General features: G+C 51.4%; 1 protein-coding gene across 3 annotated transcripts in view; it reads right to left on the minus strand.

The window, feature by feature from the left end:
* Positions 1–274: 274 nt before the first annotated feature.
* USH1C (USH1 protein network component harmonin) overlaps positions 275–25,663 on the minus strand; it is a 47,383-nt gene continuing 21,994 nt past the window's right edge. For 2 of the 3 annotated variants that reach the window (XM_043582354.1, XM_043582355.1), the window contains exons 15-21: positions 24,252–24,325; positions 8,793–8,834; positions 8,178–8,231; positions 7,751–7,850; positions 4,275–4,381; positions 2,939–2,994; positions 275–723 (exon numbers count right to left, since the gene is read on the minus strand). In XM_043582354.1, the coding sequence (XP_043438289.1) occupies positions 711–723; positions 2,939–2,994; positions 4,275–4,381; positions 7,751–7,850; positions 8,178–8,231; positions 8,793–8,834; positions 24,252–24,325 (446 nt within the window). In that variant the 3' untranslated portion in view covers positions 275–710. The other variant, XM_043582356.1, reaches the window with a different exon arrangement.

A 25,663-nucleotide genomic window follows, 5' to 3' on the forward strand; every position in this document is an offset into this window, starting at 1 on the left:
GCTTCATTTCCCGCCATCTTTCTCTGAGGAGACATAAAGCCCAGCCCAGCCCAGCCCAGCCCAGCCCATCTCCTGCTGCTCCAGCCCCCCTTCCTCAAAGCCAGCCACTGGCCATTTGATCATGTCCTTATGTCAGACCCAGATTCCAGAGCTGGGTCCTGTCTCCTACTCTTGAATAAGGGCCAAGACCTTACGTTTTGTTTGTTTTTGTACTTTTTTTTCAACTTGAGAGTTTTGAATCTGCTGCCCCAATCCACACTCAACTTCTGGAAGCTGGAAAATAAAACAGTTTATTTTGTTAATGAGTTCAGAGGAAGATTTGTGGCAGCAATTAGCAGAAGTAAGAGGAGAGGGAGGGGAAAGAAACCCAGGAGTCAGGGCCTGTTCAAATTCAAGGGGGTAGTCTCCCAGGGCTGGGAGAAACCAAATTCACAGGGCTGGAAGCAAGAAATGAGAGTCTGGATCCCAGGGGCCCTCTTCAGAACAGCTTCTTCCTCCCTCCATGGTGGGCATCAGAGTGGCCTGCAGGGTTCCTTACGGAGCCCTACTTTAGGGCCAGTGGGAGTCTGAAATCCCTGGGTGCTGGCTGCAGGTTTCCAGGGTGCCTGCAGGCTGGCATCTCTCAAGGCTGGTTCCAGGCTTTGTGTTCAGGAGGGTGAGTCCAGAGCTCGCTGGCTTCAAGGGGTGAATTTGGTTTCTCCTTCTGGACTTCAGAAGAAGGTCCTGTCGGGAAGAAGAAGCAGACCAGGCGGATGCAGGCCTTGTGGGTGCACACGCAGCCCAGGGCAGGGCCTGACAACAGGCAGCACATGGCAGGCCCCACACAGCTCCACAGACGCTATAGCCACAACACACGAGGCCAGGGAGAGGTCAGAAGGGATATGTGGGATGAGACAGGAGGGGACCAGAAGGCAGTGTGGGGTCCCTTACAAAGAGCACATGACAAGTGGCAGAAAACATAGGGCCACTGAGGCCATCCCAGAAGGCAGGGCAGAGCGGGCCCACTGTCTTGGGAGCGTGAGGTCCTCATGTTTTGAGAAACTTGTAACAGAAAAGTCAACAAGTCCAGGCCTCAGTCTGCCCCATATGCTGCCAGCTGCGGGCCTTAGGCCACACCAAACACCAGTTTCATGGCCACCTGCCAGCTCTGTCCATGAGCACAGCTCTGTCACAGAGTGGGAAGCCCATCCCCAAACTGGGCTCCACAGTGTTCCACAGAGGACACTGTCAAGGGAGCTGGAGCCAAGGGAGAGAGAAGGCACAGGGGACAGTTTGGTCCAAGCAGGGCTCAGGCCATGACAAGTCACAACAGGACATGAACAGCTCAGATAGGCCAACCCTGGTTCTTTGGACCAGCCTTAATTGCCTCCTAATTGCCCTGGCTCTGCCCAAGCATGGGGCCTGGTAGAGCAGGGGCTCCCAGAGGGTGGTGTTCCCAGGGAAGGGAGGCACATTTCGCTGAGGACACCTCTGGGGAGATATCCAGGCTGCACTTCCTCTGGGCTCACCCAGCCCATCAGGCACTGTCTGTGCCCAGTAGAGAATGGTGCTCACTGCCCCACCCTGCTTGCATGGGTGCTGCATAGCACCCGTGGCTGTTCTCAAGGGCTCTGGTGAGTGGGATACCCAGGTCCCGAGTGTGCTACAAACCGGGCTCTGCTTGGCTCCCCCTGAGTGGGAGGGTCTTTGAGGTGGACAAAATTCCAGGGTGGCCCCCAGCAGGCCTGGATGGCACTTCAGGGATGGAGCCTTGTACAGCCCTCCAGATGCCAGTCCAAAGAACCTGCCAGCACCGGCAGCAGATGGCCACTGCATGCAGCATGGACAGACAGGGCCCTGTAGCCCGCCTGCCTATTCACCGTGGGGGGCTGCCAGGCTCCAGCTGCAGGAGGAACCTGTGTCTATGCACGGGAGCACGGTCTTCAAGGAACTTTCGGACCGGCTGGGGGCTTTCGGCTGCAGAGGAGGGAAGAGAAGAGCTACATACGCAGAGCAGAGCAGGAAACACAAAACGTGGCTTGGTTATTTTCAGGCAGAGCTCCAGCAGACCTCTCTCTTCACTTAGCAACCGTCTTGGGTCCTGCCTAGGCTTTGGGTCCAGAACTAATTGTTACAGGACCTTGATTTCTCCAAGACGTACCCAGAACTCAGCCGGTGCAGGGCGGAGGAAGCAAACAGGCACAACCAAGACAGGCAAGCAGTGAGGTGAGGAATAAGTGTGTGTGTGTGGGGGTGCAGGGGTGGGGGGAGGAAGGCGATGAGGATGGACGCCAGACACCAAAGAGGTAGAGAGACAGACAGCGAGGGGAAATGGATACACAGTAAAAGAGAGGAGAGCACAGATTCGGGTCAGGAACAGAGGAAGCAAGAAAAGGACAGGGTAAGAAAGAAGGGACATACACTTCGAGAGAGAGACATACAGAGAATCATAGAGCAAGATGGAGACTGGCCTAAGGCTCCCTGAAGATCCTGCAGGATGGGGCCAAAGCCTGTGGTCCTGTGGTCCTCAGCATGAGGAAATGCAGTTACGTATCCAGGAAGAACTACCACATAGTAAAAGACACAGAAATGTGGAAACTAGCTGATGATGGTGCAGGGGATGAAGTGCTGAGTGGGGAATCAGAAATGCTGAGGCTGTCCCAGCTTCATCATTCACTTGGCCTGAGATCTTGACCAGCTCTGGGCCTCAGTTTTCCATATGTCAAGAAGAATTTGGACAAGACAGTGGTGGCGGCAGCACTGACAATGCTTGGGGACAGTGACTTCGTTCTAGGGTTTCTCTAACCTGGGAGTTCTTAGGATCAATTACTCCTAGAAGCTGTGTGCTTGGACCAATCCTTCAGGCTAGAGGAAGGCCGGGGGCAGACTGGGAGAAGGTAGCCAAGATTCTGGAGGAGGAGAAAGAGAAAGCAGAGGGCCAGGGGCCGCATACACTTACAGCTCGTCATCATATTCCTTGGGGGGACAGACGGCAACAACAAGGTCGATCCAGTCCTGTGGGGAGAAGCCCTGTGACTCTGGGGCATGCTCAGGGATTGATGGCATGTCTTCCCTTGACACTCTATTCCCATTCCTGGTGGCTCAAGATCAGCTGGCTGGGGCCTTCTTCCCATGGGGAAGCTTCCAATCTCTGGGACTTCACAACCATAGAGCGCAAGGTTTATGAGCCCTTGAATGACACTAAGTTCCCAAATGCTGATCTGTGGTCCAGAGCCAGGCAGCAATGTGAGAATCTATCTGGGGGATTTCTTAAAACTCTAGACTCATAGACATGCCCCTGGAAATCTGGGGAAGGTCCTGAGAAATAGTATTTTTAACAATCTCCCTAGATTAATCTGATGCACATCCAATCAGGGAACTTCAGGCCTAGCTTTCTGACTCTAACACTTGAATCCCCTCAATGGCATCACTGTCATCCTTGGCTTAGCCATCATTGTGCACCCTCGGCTTGGGTGTATCCAATAAAAAGTAAGTGAAGTATCACTGGGCCCCTCTACCATGCAATATAGCTCCTACCAGTGAACTGAAAGTTCTCCCCAGGACCTCCCCCCATCCAATCCAGTTCTGCCCTTAAGAAACACAGAGGACTCTTCTGCTCCCTCTACCCTAATGTAGCCCTTCAGATAATCAAAGACAGTCATCATGTTACCCGTGAATCTTCTCTTCTCCATATCCCTTCATGTGGGTCCCAGGCCCATCTGGTCAGCTTCCTCGGCACTGAACTTAATACCTCAGGCTCGGCTGCCTGCATACAGTTGCACAGGTTGTGCATTGCACAACATGAGAAGGCACCATCCACACTGTAGTCTGTAGGAGGGCACCCCCTCGGATTGTGCAGTGCACAGCCAGGGAAACCTTATGTGGTGGCCTTGACCCAGGTGGCTGTCTAATTAGCACAGAACAGACTACCACCAGACCCTCCTCCATTTTGGGCCCTCTACTTCTTTTAATGCTTTCTAGTAGCCCCAAGCACCTTTGATTCCTGATCAGTGCGCACTGAGAGAAGGCCGTGCCACACCTGGTCTTCTGGAGTCTGTATTTGTGCCACCTGCTTTTTGGACTCAAGGCCAAGAACTGACATTTATTTTCCTGAATCCCATCTTGTCATATTGAGACCATTGGCTGGATGTGTTATATGGGTGTCACCCAAGAATTTCCGGGACCCTGGATACCCACCCTGGGATGGGGCATCCTGACTATAAGGCCTGGATGCAGAGGTCAGGGTTTGAGGCAGGCAGGCAGGGGAGGCAGACATGGAGGGGGTTTGCTCTTACCCCCTGACTCCAGGCCTTCTGCAGGGTGGCCTCTGCCTCAGCCAGGGTGTAGTCCGTCACAATCTTGCCATTGATCGCCATGACCTCATCCCCTTTCACAATGCCACCTGCAGGAAAATGAGACTTATTGGTCAACTGGCCTGTACATGACATGTACCTGTCCCAGGGCTTGGCAAATGTGAGGGGCAGCGGGTCACTGTAGGGCCCTCACTGAATGAACCTCACCCCTCAATTCTGAGATGGGCTCAGAAGGCATGGGGGGAACAATCCACTAGGTTACTCAAAGGGCACTTCCTACCCACCTTGTCCCCACTCCCTCACCCCAGCTCAGTAGAATCAGGACACCAGTGATGAACCATCGCCACCCCAGCCTTTGCCCAGGCCTCTACTATTGCGGAGGGAGGCAGACCTGTGTTACCCATGAAGTCATCTGAAACATGAACTAGTTCTGTGAGCTGTCCCTGTCTGTGCTTCAGCCCTCTCAGTCTGCATCAGGCCCCTGAGAGGGCTGAGCTCCTTCCTGCCCCAGAGCCTTCACATGCTGTTCCACCTGGGACACTTGCCCCTTCTCTCCCTTCTCTTCTAGTGCTGAGATAAAATGTCTCCTTCTCAGAGAAGACTGCTCTGACCTCACACAATCTCGAGCAGGTCTTTCCTATTGTTCTCTCATAGCACCCCAGTCTTTTCCTGCAGAGCATTTTCACAATTTATAATCATATATCTATCTGTTGATTGATGGTCCCTCCCACCAGACTGTCTGCTCCATGAGGGCAGGGACCGTCTCTTTCGTTGGCTACCGTACCCCTAGCACTTACCATAATACCTAGCATACAAATAAGAATTCACTATATTTCTTGAATAAATGAATGATGTTAAAGGTCTTCCAGGATAAGATGACCTATGGTCTAATAAGTTTGGGAAAAGCTGAGTTATAAGCTAAGCAGTTACTCACTGCAGGACTTGTCAGAGCCTTGCACATGCTACTATGTATTGTGGCTCTCCAAGAAGCGGGTAGATTGTGCATGGTTTCTCATACATCTTCAACTTCAGAACCTTAAAAAAATTTTTTTAAGGGATTTCTCTCAGTTCTGGTGTCCACGGAACATTCTCTGGATTATGTTGAAATAGATCACCCAGAAGCCTTCCAGGCCTGAGGCCACAGGAATGCGGTGTGTGTTACTGAACACTGTGGTGTGGCAGTGGCTTAACACACACAGGCTCCTGGAGAAACTTCCAGCAGCTGCTGGTAAGTCCAAAGCAGTGTGGGACCAGACCATAGACTGCAGTTTCCTCTGGCCAGTGGGTCTAGGGAGAGGTGACTTTTTCCTTTTGTACAAACCCAAGATGGAGCCTCAGGAACAATAAGGCAGTGGTTGGGCTGGAGCTTTGTAAGGAAGGGAGGGACCCGGGAAAGTCATCCATTTTTTCTGGTCCTTTTTCCCTGCCAGACACAGTAGACAGGTGTCTTTCCTAGGCCAGGCAGCAACTCTTCACTCACCTGGTACTGAGATGTGTCAAATGGGCTAGGAGGGCAGCAGTGGGCCATGGCAGCTGCCTAGCTGAGCAGACCCCGCTCCACAGCTGAAATGAAATGAAGCTGCCTAGCTGAGCTGTGGCCCCGCTCCACAGCTCAGAGTATGGTTGTGAGAGGCCTGAGGTCATCAGGGGGCCATAGGTGGGAACTGGATTCCCCTTTGTAACCAACAGAAGCCTGGCTTCCAGCAGCCTGGTGACTGTCCTATCACTCTGTCACCTGCCCATGTCGTCACCCACCCTTCATTCCACCGTCTGCAGCCTAGCACATCCCAGGAGGGATCTGACCATGGGATTCCTGCTCTGGCCTGGAAAGGTGAGGGGCCCGAGCCTTCTCCTTCAAGGCCACTGATTCCTTCAAAAAAGAGTACTGAAAAGGCTCTTGGACTTGGAAGAAGGAATCACTGGGGCACCTAGGTGGCTCAGTCGGTTAAAAAAACATCCGACTTCAGCTCAGGTCATGATCTCACAATTCGTGGGTTCGAGCCCTGTGTAGGGCTCTGTGCTGACAGCTCGGAGCCTAGAGCCTGCTTCGGATTCTGTGTCTTTCTCTCTCTCTGCCCCTCCCCTGTTCATGCTGGGTCTCTCAAAAATAAATAAATGTTAAAAAAAATTAGAAAAAAAAAAAAAAGAAATCACTAATGATGAGTTTCAGACCCTGACAGGTGAGTGGCTTTAAGGCAAGAAAAAGCAAAATGACAAAACTGCTTGGGTTCAAGTCCTGCCTCCACCACTTGCCAGCCATGGGTCCTTGAACAAGCATTTCACTTTTCTGTGCCTCGGTTCCCTAAGCTGTAAGATGAAAGTAATGACAGTACCTACTTTTGGTGTTGTCATAAGGATTAATGAGTTAATACACGTGAACACTTTAGACGGCATAGGTGCAGGTACTTAGAATGGCACCTGGTGCATGGTGAGTTCTTGACAGATGTTGGCCCTTATTTTTTTTAATTTTTTTTAAATGTTTTAATTTATTTTTGAAGGAGAGAGAGACTGAGCGTGAGCAGGGGAGGAGCAGAGAGAGAGGGAGACATAGAATTTGAAGCAGGCTCCAGGCTCCGAGCTGTCAGCGCAGAGCCCGACGTGGGGCTCGAACTCACAAACTGTGAGATCATGACCTGAGCCGAAGTCAGATGCTTAACCGACTGAGCCACCCAGGCACCCCTGTTGGCCCTTATTTTTAAAAGAACAGGGAAGGTTTTGATGGTTTCTTTCTTGCCTTTACATGTGCTGTCCCCTCTTCCTGGAAAGTTATTTCCCATCATCATAAGGCTAACACTGACTTATCTTTTTTTTTTTTTTTTTTTTTTAAATTTTTTTTTTTTTCAACGTTTATTTATTTTTGGGACAGAGAGAGACAGCATGAACGGGGGAGGGGCAGAGAGAGAGGGAGACACAGAATCGGAAACAGGCTCCAGGCTCCGAGCCATCAGCCCAGAGCCCGACGCGGGGCTCGAACTCACGGACTGCGAGATCGTGACCTGGCTGCAGCCGGACGCTTAACCGACTGCGCCACCCAGGCGCCCCCTGACTTATCTTTTAAGGCTCAGCTCAGGTATCATGCTTGTAGGGAGCCTTCCCTTGGTGGGTTAGGGGCCCCTCGGGATCCCACAACTTCCCTCCACGCCCCCACTCCTCTGTCAGCTCTTAGCATGCTGCACTGTTATTGCCAGAATGAGACAATTCTGAGCATGTTTTCACCACTAGATGGGGAGCCCCTGGAGGGCAGCGTGGAGTCTGGTTCACTGTATACCCATAGCCCTGGCACTATCAAATGCCCACGGGCAACATGTGGGACTCAGTGGATAGATGGACCCATTCAGATGGCGGGGAATTCTTGAGCAACTGTCGGCCCCCTCAAGTTGGCAGCTGTGTGCTTTCCTGAGGGGCCCTGTATACCACCACACCATCCCCAAACTGGGGCATAGCTGGTTCCCACTCACCATGCCGCTCAGCAGCTCCCCCCTCATACACAGCTGAGACGACCACCTTTCCGACTGGGGAGTCCACACCGCCTTCCAGGGCCAGATCTAAGGATCCCTCCTGGTTAGAGAAAAGCAGGCCTCAGGGATCCACGCAGACAGCAGCCTGTGGGCACCTGTGGGCCTCTTGACAGGGCTACAGAGAGGGCAAGAGAAGCCACGGGGCCAACGACAGTGCCATCAGGGAGAAAAGGGGGTAGGGACACTAAGTGGGACCTGGGTGTGTGGTCCCACCATTGGAGGGGACATTCCCAGTGGAGAAAGGAGAAGAAACGGGATCTGAGGAGTCGCCCAGGAGTCTCTTCAAGAGTAGAAGCAGGGGACCGAGATGGGAAGGGGCTGGGGCAGAGAAGGGTGGTGGCCGCCTGACTTTCACGTGTCCACGTACCTTCTTAATGCGCAGGAGGCGGACATCCTTCCCTATGATCTGCTCTGGGGTGAACTAGAGGGAACAGACAGTTGGAAGCTGTGAGTTTGCCTGGAGGGTAACGGTGGGGCCCCACAAAGTATATGGACAAGGGGACCCTTCCCAGCCCCACACCCATCGGTCTTCAACTGGGCGGGGGGGGGAGTCCCAGGCCTCATGGCGGCCACATGGATACACACACACACACACACACACACACACACACACACACAGAGGTGGCCACGCAGATCCCATATCCACTCTTTGTGAGAATTCCGTGAGGGCTGGGTGAGGATGTGCCACCCAGCAAACCACGCAGCACCTGGTCATAGGGCTCAGCATGTGAAACTGTGGTTATAACCCTCCTCGGCCCCAACCAGCCCTGGGGGTCACACCAGCCCTGTGGGTCACACCAGAGTGCTGTTTTGAAAGGAGCCTTCACCCCCAAAGACCAGTTGGGGATCCTTGGGGCTCCTCACTTGCCCCACTTTATCCCCAGGACCCCCAGGGCTCAGAATGTACCATCACTGAACACACCGTAATCCCCCACTCCCACTCCTGGGATTACTCCCCAAGAGAGGAGAGTTATCTTCTCACCATGGAGTAGGGGTCAAAGTCTTCCTCATATTTCCGGAAATCCTGAAAGCAAAGGGAGGGTGTCAGGGCCACAGAGCAGAGTTCCCTGAGGGTTGCTGTGGGAAACAAGCTTAAGGCAGAGGGAAAGATGGGAATGGGTCAGAGGCAGGGGAGAGCGTGGGGAGCCAGATGTGGCCTGGATGCAGATGCAGGGAGGAGGCAGGAAACCCCAACAGCCAGAGCGCCTCTGCCTGGGGAGAAGCAGGAAGCTATGACAGCGTTTGAAGGAGCCCAGCCCTGGACCCTGCACCCTGAACCACTCCAGTGGGGTGGGTGTCTGGAGCTGGCAGCGGCACCCACTGATGTTCAGGTGGTCTGAGCAGCCAGTGTCAGCCTTGCCAAAGGTATCATCTGCCCACAGCTTCAAGGCATTCAGGTCCTATCCGAGTTCCTCCGGGTGCCCGTGAGAGACCAGGTTCAGGTTCTGGGGATGAAGCCCAGCTTGTCTCCACTGAGTGCTCTGACCCCAAAGAAAGACAACACTGCTCAAGAGGCTGCTCTCCCTGGGGAATCTGGCCACAAGATGATTGGGGGGAGGGGAGAAAGGGATGTCAGGCTCCAGGAAGAACAGGGGTGTCTGCGCTTGCCCCATGCCCAGCACTGTTCTTTACATAATGCTTATCTAGAATGTAAGAGTTCTCCCCAGAATCTTAGCCAGGGGAGGATGAAGGAGACATAGCTCAGGAGCTCTGGCTTGGGGAGGGCTGTGGGAACAATGTCCCCAAGCGTAGAAACAAGCTGGTAAGAAGGAAGATGGGGGGCAAAATCAGCACACACTGCCTTCCTAGGAATCGCACACAGAGAATGGGAGCCCAGGGTCCACAGACTGAGGGTCCAGGTACGCCGAGTCCTAGAGCAGCAAAGCCACAGTTCATCCCCATGGGCAGGTGGGAGCAGAAGAGAGGCCCAGTGGCAGGGCCCACACAGGCCCTGCTAGACTACATGGAGCCACCCCCAGCACACAGTTCCTAGGCCACACCAAGTGTCCCCCCCCCCCCCCAGGCCTGTGGCCAGCATCATGGAGAGACCGCTGCCCTCTCTATGCCCAGCATGCAGCAAACAAGTTCTGGGCACAAGACGAGGAACAAGCATCAGCAGACAGGAGGCCCAAACTCCTGAGCATCAATCTGCCCTCCCTCCTCATGAGTCTTCATTGCTCAGGCTCAGCCCCCAAGAGCCTGGGAGTCTGGAGTCTGGCCCAGCTCGGAGGCCACTCCCAGGTCAGTCTCTGGGTGTCAGCAAACAGAGGAAGGGATGCGGCAAATCCAGGGGTGGGAGAGGTCACTAGGCAGGATATGGAGTCAGTGCTCTTTCACTGAGGACCCAGACCACTTCTAGCTATTTCTTCTGGAAAACTGGGCAGTGCTGGCTATGGGCTTCCCCTTCTCCCTCCCTGTGAGAATCTGCTCTCAGGATGGCCAGATGGCAAGCATTTGTGTCTTGAGTTCAGATCATAGACTTATAAGCCACTACAGCTGGTCAGCCCTTGAAGAGGGAGGGCAACCCTTCATCCAAGAGATGGAGAAATTGAGGCCCAGAAAGCTGACATTTATGCCCCAGGTCATCCAGCCAGGGGGTGGCGGAGCAAGGGTTTGACGTCCAGTCTAGGTCCTTGGGCTTCTCACCATCCAGCCTCTCTCTCTTTGAGAGCTGTCTGTACCCTAAACAACAAGGCCTTTAAATATCTGTCTCATAATCACAGTGCTTCGAGAGGTAGGACGGTGTAGCAGGTAGGAGCCTGACTGTGGAGCCTGACCTCCTGGATGCAACTCCAGGGTCTGACAGTAGCTGTGCCATCATGGGCATGTTTCCTAACCTCTGTTTCAATTTCTCATCTACAAAATGGAGGTGATCATTGTACTTACCTCCTAGGGTTGCTATAAAGATTAACTGAGTTCAGATACATAACGTATTTAGCAACTGTGCTTGACACCTTGTTTAGCTGTCGCCTGTCACTCCCCAGGCCTGGGCTGGGAGCAGCCTCCTTTGCAGACTCCCAGGTCTCACTGTGAAGCTGACACCTCCCTCTTGTATCGTTCTGCCTGTAGTCAAATCAGCCTGCGGTCTTGTGGCGGGTTATCGGTGAGGTTGGCTGCAAGGTCTTTCTCTGTCTTGGGATCTCTTTCACTGGTGGTGACACAGCCAATCCATTGGCTGGCTCTGTGAATATGAGCTTCCAGGAGGGGGGAAGATAAGTGGTTGCCTGTCTGATACCACTGCTCGGCTGGGGAAAAACGTCCATATCCTTGTGCACAGGAACACTCCAGGCAGGTGGAGGATCTGGGCTACCACATCCTTCCTGACTGATCCAGTGCCACGTACAGCTGTGATCTGCCTTGAGGGGACAAGACAGGGGAGGGACAGGGAGACACCTCAGGCCCCCCTTTCTTCTCTCCTAGGGCTGCAGCGAGGGCCCATCTTGGCCTCGGTGACCCTCTGAGGGTTCCCTCTGCCTGCTCCTCTTTGAACAAACGGTAGCAAAAGAGCAGAGCCCTCAAGGTCCTGCTGCTCTTAGCTTGGGGATGGGGTCTAATAAAGCCAGGGTCCCCTCCTGATAGGAGACCGTTCCCAACTCCTGGCTGCAGGCAACAGGAACATAGCTCTGGCCTGAGGTTCTGGCAGATGGTAGTTGGGGCTGCTTCAGAGCCAACAGGCACTCCCAGCAGCGAGAGAAGTCAGAGTGGGAGGGATGGGGGTGGCGGGGAGGACTACAGACACACGACAGGTATCGCTTTACTTGTCTGAACGCGGTCTGATAAACCACCATCCTCTTCAACATCTCCTGTGGCTGCCAGAAAAAAAAAAAAATAGAAAGTTCCACACTGGACGTTACCAATAGGTCTCGTCTGCCCTCTGGTGCCAAACCCTGGGCCTGCCAGCCTGGGGCTGCCCTGCCAACCTCCCTCCCCAAATAGACACAGCCTGATTTATGTCAGGGGCCTGCCCGACGCCCCCAGACGCAGCAGCTGCCCAGTTCAAGTCAAGCAGACGCCACTGGTTGTCACCAGCCAGAGAATGCGACATGGATGCATCAGCAGGTTATTGCAGGGGCATGAACTTTGATCTTTGGGAAGCTGACAGGACAGCAAAAGCTCAAAATAAGTATCTGAGCTGTCCTGCCCTGACATTTGGATAGGGTTTCCTTGAAAGGGGAAGAAAAATTCTGGCATGACTTTCTTCTCACTGTGGGTGGGAGTCCAGTCTGTGCCTGGTACCCCTGGGACATGAGGGTTACACATGGGTCAGCCGTAGGTGACTGGGAGTGGGCAGACTCTATTGCCCCCACCCCTCAGGACCACACCTCACACTCCCAGTCCGGTGAGGAGTGAGCAACGAGTTGGAGAAACTAAGTGGATCCACTTTGGCCAGTTTTCCACCTGAGGGCCTTCTGCGCCATGCCACGCCAAGCTTTAGGGACAGAGGCCTGGGCCGGTGGAATCACTGTCGGTTTGGCAAGATGGCAACGTAGGTAAGAGCTTGAGCTGTGGAGTCTAAAAGACTCTGGAGTAAGTAGTAAGATCTTGCTCTGCCTTGGGCAACCGACTTAACCCCTCTATGCCTCAGTATCCTGACACACTGAATCCTGACACGCAGTAGGTTCACAATAAGTCTGAGCTGTTGCCATTATCACTTCTAGATGGAGCTCCAGGCCGTCTGGTCAAGTGAGGAAGAGGAATTTCACTGGTCCTGTCAACCCTGGCTTATACCCGTGTGGATTCACCTCTTGGCCAAGGAGAAGTCAGGAGCTGGCACTTAATGTGCGTTTGTATCCCACCTAACTCTCCCTCCAGAGGCAGCAGAACCCAGAGGAGACAGCTCTTGTCTCTGTCTCAGGAGATGCCCTGGAGAGGATCCAAGGAAGGGGCTTACCAGGACCTCGGATTTCACAGCTGGCCTGTAGATGAAGTTGGGCTCCTGGTGGACCATGACAGGTTTGGAGATGGTGGACACGCCAGGGCCTCGTGGAGGCTGTGGGCTTGGGCAAAATGTCTACAAGGGTTAGTTTAAGAGAGAAACCCATGTGAAGTCGTGGTGGGGGTGGCCCAGGTCAACCAGGGCACGTCAACACACATGCAAATTCACGTCATGCACATGCCGAGCCCGCCTGGTTCATTCACCCTGTTGGAGGTGCTGAGGGTGTGATCTTCAGCAGAAAGACAAGTTCATTGGCCGCAGCGCATTCTGAGGCCACAGAAACTACTGGGTGGCTCTAAGAAATCAGAGACTTGAGCCAGAGCCTCGTTACAGGGGCGCCAGCAGCCACCGTCACTCAGAGGATACACTTTCAACGTTCTCTCTCAGTGGTCACGGATGCCATCCAGCCTCCTCTCTCCCTAAAGGCTATTTCTTCTGGCCACGGTTCCATCCCCTGGACTACACACAAAGCATCTGCTGTCCCTGGTGGGTGGTTACAGAGGCTCAAAGACTCACGGTGAGGACCAGTAAGAGTAGCATCCAGGAGAGCCGATGCAACCTGTCTGCTTTGCTCTAACACACTCCATCACCTTGGACAAGACAAATCGATTCAGGTCACAGCTCTGCCCGTACTCTTCATGGGTCCCCGCTGACTACTGAGCTTCACCTGCAAGGTCCTTCATGAGCCTCTTCACCTTCCTTTGCAACCTCATCCTTCACCCCTCACCCTCCCGGCTCTGCCTCACTTTAGCCTCCAAAACGCCAGGCTTTCTTGCCCTGATTTATGTATATGCTCTTTCCTCTCTCTGCTTTACCTGCCCAGGTGTTATCTTGGGTGTCACTGCCTTCATAAGGCACCCCTTGAGCTTTTCCTCTCCACCCCAGCTCATTACAGTACCTGTGTTCCCCCATCTCCCCCCAGGTAGCGTGGTAGTTTCCTGCTTACTTATATGTCCTCCTCACCAGATGGTCTCAGGCAGGGACTGGGCTGCCCATTTTGTGGTGGTTCTCCAGCGCCTGGCATAGTGTCTGGCGTTTAGTAGGTGCACACTGAACATGCTGAATGAATAAATGAAGGATTTAGTAGTATGCTGGGCACACAGAACAGTGCCTGGGCAGCAGGCATGGCCCTGAAAACCTTCCTCTGGCAGGTGTGATGTGGCAGGCACGTGTGCCACGCTGACACAAGTGGTTGTTTCCACCACCTGGTGCCTGCTGGAGGCTGAGCTGCTGGTGCAGATGCAGACATGGGATCACCCACGCCTCCTGCGGCAGCACAGGTGACGACTCTCTCGGAGCATGCCATGAGGCAGGGGCAGCGGTACAAGGGCCAAAGTGCTGGCATGGGCAGGATGAAGCTCACCAAAACAGCAGCCCCCTGGCCTTCAAGTCAGGAATAGCCCTGGCTTTGATGTCATTTAAGACACAAGGGTCCAGGTTTCAGAGGCTCCTTGTGTCGAGGAATTTTTAACCTTCCCTGTGCTCTGATGGGGAACTAACAGTGGGAGCTTCGTGATTCTTGGAGGAATCCGAGAAAGCTGGATCCTGTTTTGAATCTTGACTCCGACTCAAAAGTTTGCAGAGTTTACCTCCAATCTCGTGTTTGCAGCTACACCCAAATTTTCTTGTATCCTGATCTGTCACTGATCATAGTTAATGTCTATTGAGCACCTACCACGTGCCTGCCATTCTCCTAAGTATTAACTTCGAATGAGTTCATGTATTAATCCATTTGATCCTCATAACAGGTAGGTGTCATTAGCGTTCCCATTTTAGGGACGAGGACACCCAGGCTCAGGCAGATGAAGTAATGCATGACCAGAGTCACCAGCTAGTGGCAGAGTCAGGATTCAAACCTAGGGTGGTTCCTCCTTACCATCTTTACGTTCCCTGTACCTTCGATGCCCTTCCTCCCACCCTCCATGTATTGCCATCCTCCAAAGCTCAGCTCATTAAGCCCTTTACTCTGCAAAGGTGCCTTCAACCTTCTGTTAGAATGCACCCTTCCCAGAGCACAAGTCCTGCGTTGAGATCTGGTGTCTCAAACCTGATCTGGAAGTGCGCTTTCTGTTGGAAAACTTCACCTTCCCTGATAGGTTCATCATCATTCCTGCTTTGTTCTCTAAGTAGAGGGGCAGCTGGGCATGACATGTCTATTGGGTAAATACAGGACCTTTTCATTGGTGTTCCGTAGCTTTCTCTAAATTCGTACTCAAGGCCAGCTCAAAACCCAAAAATAAAAACCCTGTGAACACATGGAAAATGGTAACTGGTCCTGCCTCTTTTTATCTGTTTTGCTCATAAGCCATATTGGTCTGATTGATGGGAATATCTAACACCTGTGTCTGGCCCAAATAAAGGTAGCTGCTGACAAAAACAAAAACAAAAACAAAAACAAAAACAAAAACAAAAACAAAAACAAAACAAAAACCTGTGCCATTTTATAGCTGGCCAGACAGTGGCTCATCCTTCAGATGGCAAAGTCTTAGAGAGCACAGGTATGCCAATTTCCTCTGTGTCTCTTTCAGCACTGCTCCCGTCTGCCCCTCACATAGAGACACAAAGCTTGTGCTCAATCCATGCTTGTAGAATCGAATCTGTTGAGGAAAAGCTGCTGCCCATCTTGATAGGGGGCACTCACAAGAAGGATATGGCCCTCTGTGCCAGGCTAACTCAGCCCCCAGTGAACCTGCTCCCGGCTGGGCTCTGGGACAAGACCTCCCTGGAACAGATAGACTTCTCTCTGTCAGAACTGCAGGGCTCAGGACCCATCAGAGGTCCAGAGGGAGTCCCTCTGAGAGTCCCCTGCCAGAAGCTGCAGCCTTTTTGGCATCTGGCACTTTCTTCATTCCCACCTTCCTCCAAGCTTTCCCAAATGCTCTGAAAAGCTTATTCTGTTTTTCATTCTGGGACTCAAATCCATGCAGGGCAGGTTAATAAAAACCACTGATCAGGTACTACTGACTGTCCTCTCTCTAAGCTCCTACCCTTAGCTGATATGAGCCGCTTTAGCTCTGATTCAAGCCTGGCCCCATGGCCACTGGAGCAGAGGAATATTTTGTTTGTCTCTCCATGGGATCAAACCTCCATATCTTCCTTGGGGATTACCTCTTCCAAAATAGTCTTTGGATTAAGAACAATTAATAAGAAATATGTCTTTTTGAGAAAGCTCACTGTTCAGCCTCCTGACATCCAAGAAAAAAAAAATCCCTAGTCTGTATATAGTAAATCTGGAGATTTCTAGGAACTCTCTGTCTTCTTTTTTTTTTTTTTTCTGGAGGTGGAAGTTGGCCAGAAATTTCTGGGTATTATACTTCAAGCCAATGTAGTTGGCTAACTCCATAGAAAATGGCATTGTAATGTCCTAACACTGCACTGGACAGTGTTATCATTTCATTTACAAGATCTTAATACTGCTCTACTACTTATCTTCCCCTAGTTTCTCCCTGTTAACCTGGGGATTCATTTCCCATATTCAAGATTTTCTGAGCTTATATCAAAAAGTGACCGGCCGTGACTGAGCTCTGGCTATTCATTAACACAGTACTATATTGAAACTTACCAGCCCATACCAGCCAAGAGGAGCCAAGAGAAACCAACAGACATAAATACACTGTTGCTCATCACAAGTACCACAGGCAATTCACCATACTGTATAGTACTTCAACATTAGCAGAAACCAAAACACATGCAGGATGACCACAACAGGCAGGTTGGGAGCTCATTCTTCGAAAATGGGGTGGGGTGATGTTTCTTCCCATCTCCGCTCACAAGAGCAGTGGAGGATGTGGGAAACAGCAGCCCTGCCACTCTTCCTGCCTCCCAGCATAGCATGCAGAACAGGCGCAGTACCTTTGGGGTGGGTGGGAAGCTCCGTTCAGGGACAGGGGAATTAGTGGGCTTCCCACTGTGGTTCTTTGCTTCCCAGTCCTCTGTTGGATTTCCTGTGTCCCCAGCACGGAAGGGGTGGTTGCCCAGTGCCTCTTCCAGTGCCGAGGGTAGCGGGCGGGTAGGAGTCAGGTCTTGGGTGGGGATAGATGGTGGGGGAGGGATGGGAATGGGGGGTGGAGTGCGTTGGACCCAGGGTGAAGAAGAGGCACTCACACGGCCTGATGAGGGAAGGACAGGGGGAGCAGGGATCTTGGGGGATGGGTTGGAGGGTGGGGGGTGGGGCATCACAGGCAAGGCCGAGGTAGTCTTGGGGGGATAGTAGAACATGTCCAAGGGGATGTCATCCAGGTCAGTGGTGTGGAGGTGCAGCCCGCCTGCGAAGCGTCTCAGGGGTGGGACCAGGGGAGACACAGAAGGCGGGGGAGGCGGGGGCCCCGTGGTCATCTGGGGGAGGGTTGCAAGGAAGTTCTGTAATTGTCTGACCAGTGCTCCACTTCATAAAACACTGAGTATAATGCTTTCCTGTTTCTCTTGCTGCTGGAAATCCACCACCCTCCAACCAGAATCATGGGGTTGTCACTTCTCTGTCACCTGGGTGCTCAGGTGAGCCCAAACCAAGTGGCTAGGAAGGAGTGTCCAAATGTAGGACAGTCCCAAGTTATCTCATATGTGTGACAAGTAAGGTGCCCATACAGTTTATCTAACCTGGAACAACTCAATAGTGAAAGGGGCACCCTTGCTCCAGAACAACATGCCTGAGACCATCTCAGATGGGTTAGGACTTGCTGGCCACTCAGGAGATAAGCCCAGAAATGTAGAGATGTCCCCCTCCTCCAGAGAGCAAGGCAGAGTGGGCTGGTAGGGGTGGCCCTGGACAGTGAACCTGATGTGGCCATCTTGCCTCCCACTGTCCCCAGAGTGGGTCATTCTGAAGTCAGCAGGAGGGTCTATGTGGAAAGAAGGGCTCTGTTACCTCTGAAATCTCATTATCAGCAGAGGAAATCTGCTCAAGGCGTGTCTGACAGAGCCTTTCCACCCAATACTGAATCTTTTCCGATTCCTCAAGGTCTTCCCGCTCTGTCTCGGACACCTAGGACCCGAAGCCAGTGCAAAAAGGAGAGGCACACTTGAGTCACACGTGCGTGGCGCACTCAAATCAGCAGCATAGAAGAACTTCTTTAAAGAGTACTGTTGGGTGTGTCCACTATCCAGCAAAAGACCCTGGCTTATTCCATCTGGCCCCAGAAGAGGTGGAAATAGAAGGGAGAGGATGCTGGAGTGTCAAGCTGACTAATGGCACTTAGCAAAACCAGAGGAGGGACTTGTGCTTTGTTTGGGATTAGTTGGGATAAGGCTCCCAGGGTCCCCATGAACTCTGGGATTTGGGGATTCTCTAAAAATGGCCCTTTTGTAGGCTCCTGGCACATGCCAAAATTTTAACTTTACTCTTTTTCCCCTTCCAGGCTACTTTGTTCCAGAAGAACAAGTTGGATTTTATTTTTAATTTTGTTGCTTACTCGCTCCTAATGCCAGACGTAATGCACTTCACATTTTCCAGCATTACTCTGATTTTGTAATCTAATCAGCTTGGCATTCTGATTCATGGAAGCATTAAAGAGAAGCAGAACCAATAACCTCTCCAATAGCTAGGGAGTTAAAGTCACCCAACTCATCTAGGAAATAGGAATTACTCATGTTGGACGACTGCTTTTGTCCTATCTTGAAGGGGACAGCTTTAGATACACGTCCAGGTTGAAGAGATCTAGCTTAGGATACATCTTATGTTGATGGAAGCAGTCTGACTCACTGCCTGATCAATTGGGGAATAGCCTCAGATACCTCACCTGCACAACGGGGTTAGCCTCTGACCCATACTCTCAGAGCGAATGCAGGTGGGGGAAATTTGGTCTTGGACTCATAACCTGGGGAGAGAGGCTGGACAGACGCAGACCTGATGACAAGTGGGTGGAAGGCTAACTTCAGTTCTATAATCTAGGCAGAGGGGTTAGCCTTGGGGTCATACCCTGAGTGCAGAGAAAGACCTCATATTCACACATAGGGTGGACAGGTCTGGCCTTGGACTCATACTCTGGTGGGGCTGGGATGGAGGGGACAGACTCAAACCTCTAGCAAGGTATGTGAAGGGTGAACCTAAGTGTGCAATCTGGGCAGAGAGGCTAGCCTCAGACCCATACTTTAGCAAGGAGTCTAGTCTCCATGCCAAACATACACCTAAGCCAGAAGGTGGTCTCCATGACCCTGGGCAGGTGGGATGATCACACATTCTAGACTGAGCAGAAGGGCAGGGCTCACTCCATCCTTGGACTCCACTTGGGGAACACAACTCCAGCTGGTTCCCTGGGAGCATGGTGGGGAACAACCAAATTATGTTCTGGGGATGCTCACCTAGCCTGTGAGCCAGACACATACCTCCTGGGCCAGCCGGTTGATTTTCAGTTGTTTTTCCTTTTCCAGCATTTCCTCTTTCTCTTTGTAAAGCTTTTGCTCAAACTCTAGTTCCTTCTTATTCTTTCTCAACTCTTGCAGGCTGTCATACTTGGCTTTCTTCTTATCCTTTCCTTTCTGAGCAGATGTGGTATTGTTTACATGGCAAGGGTTAAAAGGCAGTGTAGACACTGGCACAGCACAGCAAACAGGGCACTCAGCCCACAGACAACACCAGAAGTGAGCCCCTCCCCCTGCTCTGCCCGTCTGCACTGGGCACTGGACCTCAGATTTAGGACAGGTCTACCCACTGTGCTACCCACTGTGGAGTGGGAGACACATTCCTTTTTCCAGCCAGAAGAACTGGCTTACTAGCTCACTAAGTAGCTGTGTGATCTTGGCTAAGTTCCTTAACCTCTCTGGGCCTGGTTCACCTCATCTTCAAAATAGAAGAAATTCCTGCCTATAGGCTTGCCCTCAGAGCCAATAAAATAACATCTATAAAAGAGTCTTATAAAATGAAAGTGCTGTATAAATAGAATACATTGTATTTGTGTCCTAGTATCTGAGCACACGCCTTCTCCATCATCTGGAAAGAGAGGTGTCTCATGTTCAGACAACAGAGATGCATCCTGGGAGATTCTACAAAAAATCTGGGAGAGCTGACGAGTCTCATTTGCAGAGATCCTCTGTCCTAAACTTCAGGAGGTAGGAGCCAGCCTCAGACCTGGGAGCCCAGAGCCAGGGACATCAGATTTTGCTCTGATGCTTAACTTCAGACCATTGAATCCTGTAGAGTCCACCATTCCCTCTGAACTAGACCCGTGAACTGAGGATTAGCCAAAAACCATAGGAGTAGGAGATGGGAGTGGGGGAAGAGAATAGCCTAACTGCTTTGTGCTGTCAGAGTTCAACAGGATTAGGGAAAGGAGATGCAAGGCAAACAAACTCCTTATTTTTCCTGTTGGAATTGGACCTACAGAACCTGCTTTCCTGCCTGCTTCTCCCATGGGGTTGCAGGAAAGCCAAGGGGTAAGGGAGGAAGAAAATTACAATGTATGGACTGCCTATGTGCTAAGGGATTTATGTTCATAGGTAAATCTACTTATGCTCATAGGTAGATATTATCCCCATTCTCTTGATGAAGGAACCAAGACTCAGAGAGGTGAAGTCCCTTGCCCAATATCAAACATCCAGTAAGTGGTGGTGCCAGGGTTTGGACCTGAGTCTTCTAGGTCCAACACATTTTCTACTGTGCCCAGATGAGCTGGCAGCAACAGGAGTATGGCAGGAGGGAGTGTCAGCCCCATCACACACAGCACAGAGGACAGAGTTAGCACTCAGGAGAGGTGGCAGCAGAGAGAGTCAACATTCTGGGGAATTGATGTGGGGAGGAGGAAATCTGCCTGTTCACTGAGCTCACCCCCACCCCTAACTAGCATTCCCTGGGGGCTTCTCTCAGAATTCCCAAATCATCCCAGCACATAAGGGCAGGAATGAGGAATTGAGTTTTTCATTACCGGATACGAAGCTTTATCCACAGCTAGAGAAGCCTGGGGGTGTAGTTATGGACCTATTACTGAGTCATCCTGCCTCCCCTCCTAAAGACAATCCCTACTTCCATGCACAGGTAATGCTCTTTGGAGATGGTCCCCCATGTCAGGGATAGAGGCCCGCCACCAGCACAGTCTATGAACTACTTGAGAAAAGTAGTAGCAATGACTCTCATTGCTTCAGAGTCCTGCTTGTTTCCTTACCCACCATGTTCACTAGACTCTTGGCTCAGCTGATAGATGAACCCTGCCATCATGTTATAGATCAGACAGCAATTACCCCGAGAGGAGCCAATAACATTCTGCCTAATGGCAGCTTGCTAGGATATGGGTGTGGCCTCTCACAGGGACCACCAATGATAGGAATGGCCATTCTGTTGGCTTAAAAACCAAACCAAATCAAACCAAACCAAAAAACCCTCAAACTACCAGTGCTAACATTTTAGAGCCAGGTATCCTGGATGGGACAGGCAGATGTGGCAGTCTCTGTCCTCTTTCCAAGAAAGCAGCACCTGTTTAGTGATGCAGAAGGTTAAACTGTCCCGTAGCATCGTCTACTGACCTCATACTAGCGCCCTCCATACAGGTTACTCAGTTGCGTGTGAATCTACCTCACCTGCTGGACAGTGGGCTCCTGCCATAGGGCTGGTTTGCAGGATTTACTCAAGCATCCTAGTAAAAGGCTTAGAACCATGAATCCTGCAGGCTGACACAGACTTTGTGGGGCCACAGGCCTGGGGACCTTGAGCCTCAGAGGGACTTACTCCCAGGTTAGGAATAACAAACATCGAATCTTTGTCTTTTCAAATAAGGGAAATTGTGCACACTGATGATCATGGCTATAGATAGCCAAGTGTATTACCCGGGGACTTGGTGTTCTAGCTGCTGGGAGACAATGCAAGTCACATGGCTCTAGAGGAAGCGACAATGGGTTTTCAGAGCCAGCATGAGAGATGTGATTCTGTTGTCCTTTTAGCTGTCAGTTAAATTCATGGCAAATGGTCCCTCCCAGTTTGGACTGAGAGGAAAGGCAGACAGGATGGATGTGCTCTTGCTTCTTACCTAGAAGCCATCTTTCTCTCTTTTGGAAATGAAATGAAAAAAATACCAGCTATTCAGTTATACTGAACTAATGAATAGGTGAAAACAGGGCTCCTTCTTACCAATAGCAATGTCCAAGTGACATGATTTCCTATGGGAGGTATGCGTGTGGAGAAGATGTTAGTTCTCTTACATTTACCTGGTTATTAGTGCCTGGAAGAGATTTTACCTATCCATAAAGGTATAGGTATTTTTTCCAATATAATCCTGTGTGTGTGTGCGTGTGTGTGTGTGTGTGTGTGTGTGTGTGTGCACGCGCTGTCCTCTGTAGGTGAGTTCTAGTAGAGATAGTGTGTAGAGCATTCAAAATCTAACCCCAATGAGATAGCCTAAGCCACAGAGTTGGGCTGTAGGATGAAAAAAGACAGTCTTATGAGACTGGGTCCTTTCTGAGACCAAGGCAGTGTGGAAAGGAATCCCCCGTGGTGCCCTGTCCTAAGTTTATTCAATATCATACAAATCATGATCTGTGTTCCTAGGTCAAGATGCTAACTCCTGTCAGGAATAATATTGCTGTCTATTATCTTAACAGTATCGTGTTGGAAGAAGGGAGCAGACGTTTCTGGGACATCAGATATTCCCATTTTACAGGCAGGGAGAAGCTACCTACCTATCATCAAGGTCACCCAGCTGCCACCGTTTTGGTTTCTGGGGGACTGACATCCTGCCAGAAAGACCCAGCCGAGTGATAACAACTAAATTAGTTCACCCAGATTTATGCTGATGCCTGATTTCCAAATGCCAAGTCATCTCATATGTCCAATCTACAGATATTAACAGTGGCGTTTTCATAATCAAATGCCAAAGTGATTTAGAAAGAAAAAGGATGAGAGTCTTATGGGGCCTGGAGATACAGTAATAAGATTTAGAGAGAAAATTCAAGGCCCCAGAGACCAGAAAAATGCATTATCTTGGCACACGTAGCGATATTTCTAGGAGAGAGTTATGATTGGTGTGGCTCTTAGTCTCAACTCGAGGCAGAAAATCCCTGCCTGGCAGCGAATCTGTGTCTGGTGCAGCTGGTCTCATAACGTGTGTTGTGTATACCCAACCTGATATTTCACTCTGTCTGACTACGGCTTCTGGTCTTGACAGAGGAACAAAGAAGCTGCCATGACCCTGTCCCTGCCCTGTGCCTCCCGGGGCTGATGCTGACCGAGATGGTGCCAGATGGTACTCAGGCGGGTCTCACCCCATGAACACTTTCCCCCCACAATGCTCCTGTGGCAGCGCCCTGCCTTTTGACGTCAGCCTGATAGACGCAGACAGGTCAGCCCTTGTAGTGAACAGGCCGGGTTACACTGTTTAGAGTTGACAGGCAAAGAAACAATGCTCGTAAAGGCCAAACCCCACAGCAAACTCAGCGGCAAAACGGCACAGCACTCAGTCTCGCGCCCTACCTTCCGGATGGTTGGGAATTTGCCATCGTAACGATAAAACCACCCAAAGGCTATAACAACACAGAGAACAAAGAGATGAGATGCTGTTTGGCTCAGCCAGAGCGTCCACAGACAGCAGCCAGGGGTTGGGATCTCAAGGACATGAGGCTGTGAGATGAAGAGCAGACCCGATAGCAAAACCGCACCCTCGGTCTGACTCTCCACTCACCTGGCTTCACCTGGGTTACAGAGCAGGCCCCAGGCTGCCAGAGAACGGCCCTGATTCCCTGGGGCCCCGTCAACTGCTTCTCCCCAGGACACTGGCTTCAGGAGTCAGTGCCAGAAAATCAGAGACAGCCCTTGTTGGGGGATGAGCTTTTCCAAATCACAGCTGCAGTCTGCTAACACTGAAAGAGAATGAGGCCTCTCCTGACTGACATCTGGTCCCTCCATCCAAGAAATGGCTCAAGACAAAAGATAGCCTGGGTTTATGCCTCAAATTGCTATCACTCAGAACAAAACTGTCTTATCTCATAGTACAGACCACATCCTCTGCTTTCAATGTTGAGAGAGAAGGCAATGACAGGGGTCAGCTCTGAGAAAGGCAGCTCAGGCAGCTGTGGGCAGGTCTGCCCCGACAAGCATACCCCGCCCTGGCCCCAGACCAGATCATCAGGGCACCAGCCCCCTGCTTCCGCCAGGCAACAGTATGACCGGGAAACATCTCAAACCTAAAGTCCCTGCACCAGCAGTGATCCATTAAATAATTACCCACCCTGACCAGCCTGAGTTCTAGAACAGGATCTTGAAAGCCTCCTGCCTGACCTTGGGGATATCTAGGGAGTCCTTAGGGAGATCCCAGAGCAGCAGAGGAAGAACCTGGGCTTGGGCAGCACTGAACCAGTGGTTCAGTTGTTTAGGTGTGTATCAGAAGACATTTCAGCCAGGTTGGGAGTCCTGTCCTCAGGCTTTGTGTGCAGTTCTTGGACTATGCTGGGATTGCAGGAGCTTCGCACACTCCAGTGGTCCCTGCCGCATGATGGCCCCTTAGAGCTGGGTGTCTGCAGGGCTAGCAGGAGGCGGTGGGCAAGGCAAGCGGAGCAGCAAGGCCAGGCAGTGAAGCGGGGGCTGCAAACCTGCTCTCCCTGCTCCTCCATGCCTCCATCCGGGTCATCTGCTGGCTCAAGCTCAGGTTCCACTCCCTGATCAGCTACCCAGGAAAAGAGGAGGAAGCTGGTGAATGAAGAGGGACTTGGGAGACCAAGAGGCCAGAGGTGCTTCCCAGGAGCCTAATGACCTATGCCCGGCCTCCTCTATGGGAACTTGTGAGGTCAGGGGTGGGAACAGGGCTCAGGAGCCCGTATCAAAACTGTCTTGCTCCGGGATCGTGCATGCAGTGCTTTCAACCTTGGTAGCTTTAGTTTCTCTGTCTGTAAAATGGGCTAACAACGGGGGGACCTCTGACCTGACAGTCAAGTGAGAAACTTTGTGCAGGGCATTCAGTTGAAACTTGGGAAGTGAGGCACAGAATATGGGAATATCTGAGTATTACACATGTCTGGTACCAAGGGTTTACAATGGCAGAACAGACCTTCCTGGCTGCTTCTTACTACTTTGGGAACTCTGGGTCCCTGGGGGATGTCAGAGCTATGTGGGCAGGTTGATCCTGAGGAGGTGAGGAGATTTCAAAGGGTAAAGGGGAGACATGTGGTTAGGAAGACATGAATGTTGACATCATGTGGAGAATAGCAAATCATCCATTCCAGTGGTTTCCAATCTGGACTTTGGCCTCCCTGGGACTGTTGAAGGGAGTGGATGAGTCTGCTGTGACCTGCCTATTAATATTTCAAATATTAATGAGAAGAACTTCCCCATTCCTCTATGAAAAGGCTGTAAGTTAAATTCCTTAGCTTTTGGCTCAATTTATGTTAATTAAATAGTGGAACAATGATGCTTTCTTGCAAATAATGACTACATAATAAAACAATAGGAAAACAACTGATTGCTTCATAGTTTGATAGGAAAAACCTCAACTTCTAAACCATGGGGTCCATTGGGGGTGGAGGCTAATTGCTGGGGTCCTAATGGAGAGAAAATCCTAGAAATATCCTGTTTAAACCTCTTCATCTCCCAAGGCTCCTTCCGGCTCTGGGATGCTTAATAACCCCCCTCCTCATTGCTTTGGCTAAAGAAAGCTCTTCTGGGGGACTCTCTGACAATCTGTCCTGGCTCAGAAGAATGTTGGGGTTCTGCTGGGTCAGCCACAGGGAGGCAGGCAGTGCCCCTAGGACAGGTGGTGGTGAGAGAAGCAGTCAGGCCCACCACATCATTAGGATGAGTGGCTTTCTTTTTCAGGCAAGAGATGCTCCACACTCTTTCCTGTCTGTTCAAAAATGTGCAGTCCATCCCTCACAGGCACAAACACCTGAGTCAGATATAACCTGTTGGCTAACTGGGCCCCAGAGCTGAAGAGTCACCAGGGAGGAGCCGGCTTGTCCCGGTTGTGCTGGCCCAACACAACAGAGACCGCTCCAGCTTCCCAGGAATG

The sequence above is a fragment of the Prionailurus bengalensis genome, chromosome D1 (genome assembly GCF_016509475.1).
Source record: "Prionailurus bengalensis isolate Pbe53 chromosome D1, Fcat_Pben_1.1_paternal_pri, whole genome shotgun sequence".
In the NCBI taxonomy this organism is placed as follows: Eukaryota; Metazoa; Chordata; class Mammalia; order Carnivora; family Felidae; genus Prionailurus; species Prionailurus bengalensis.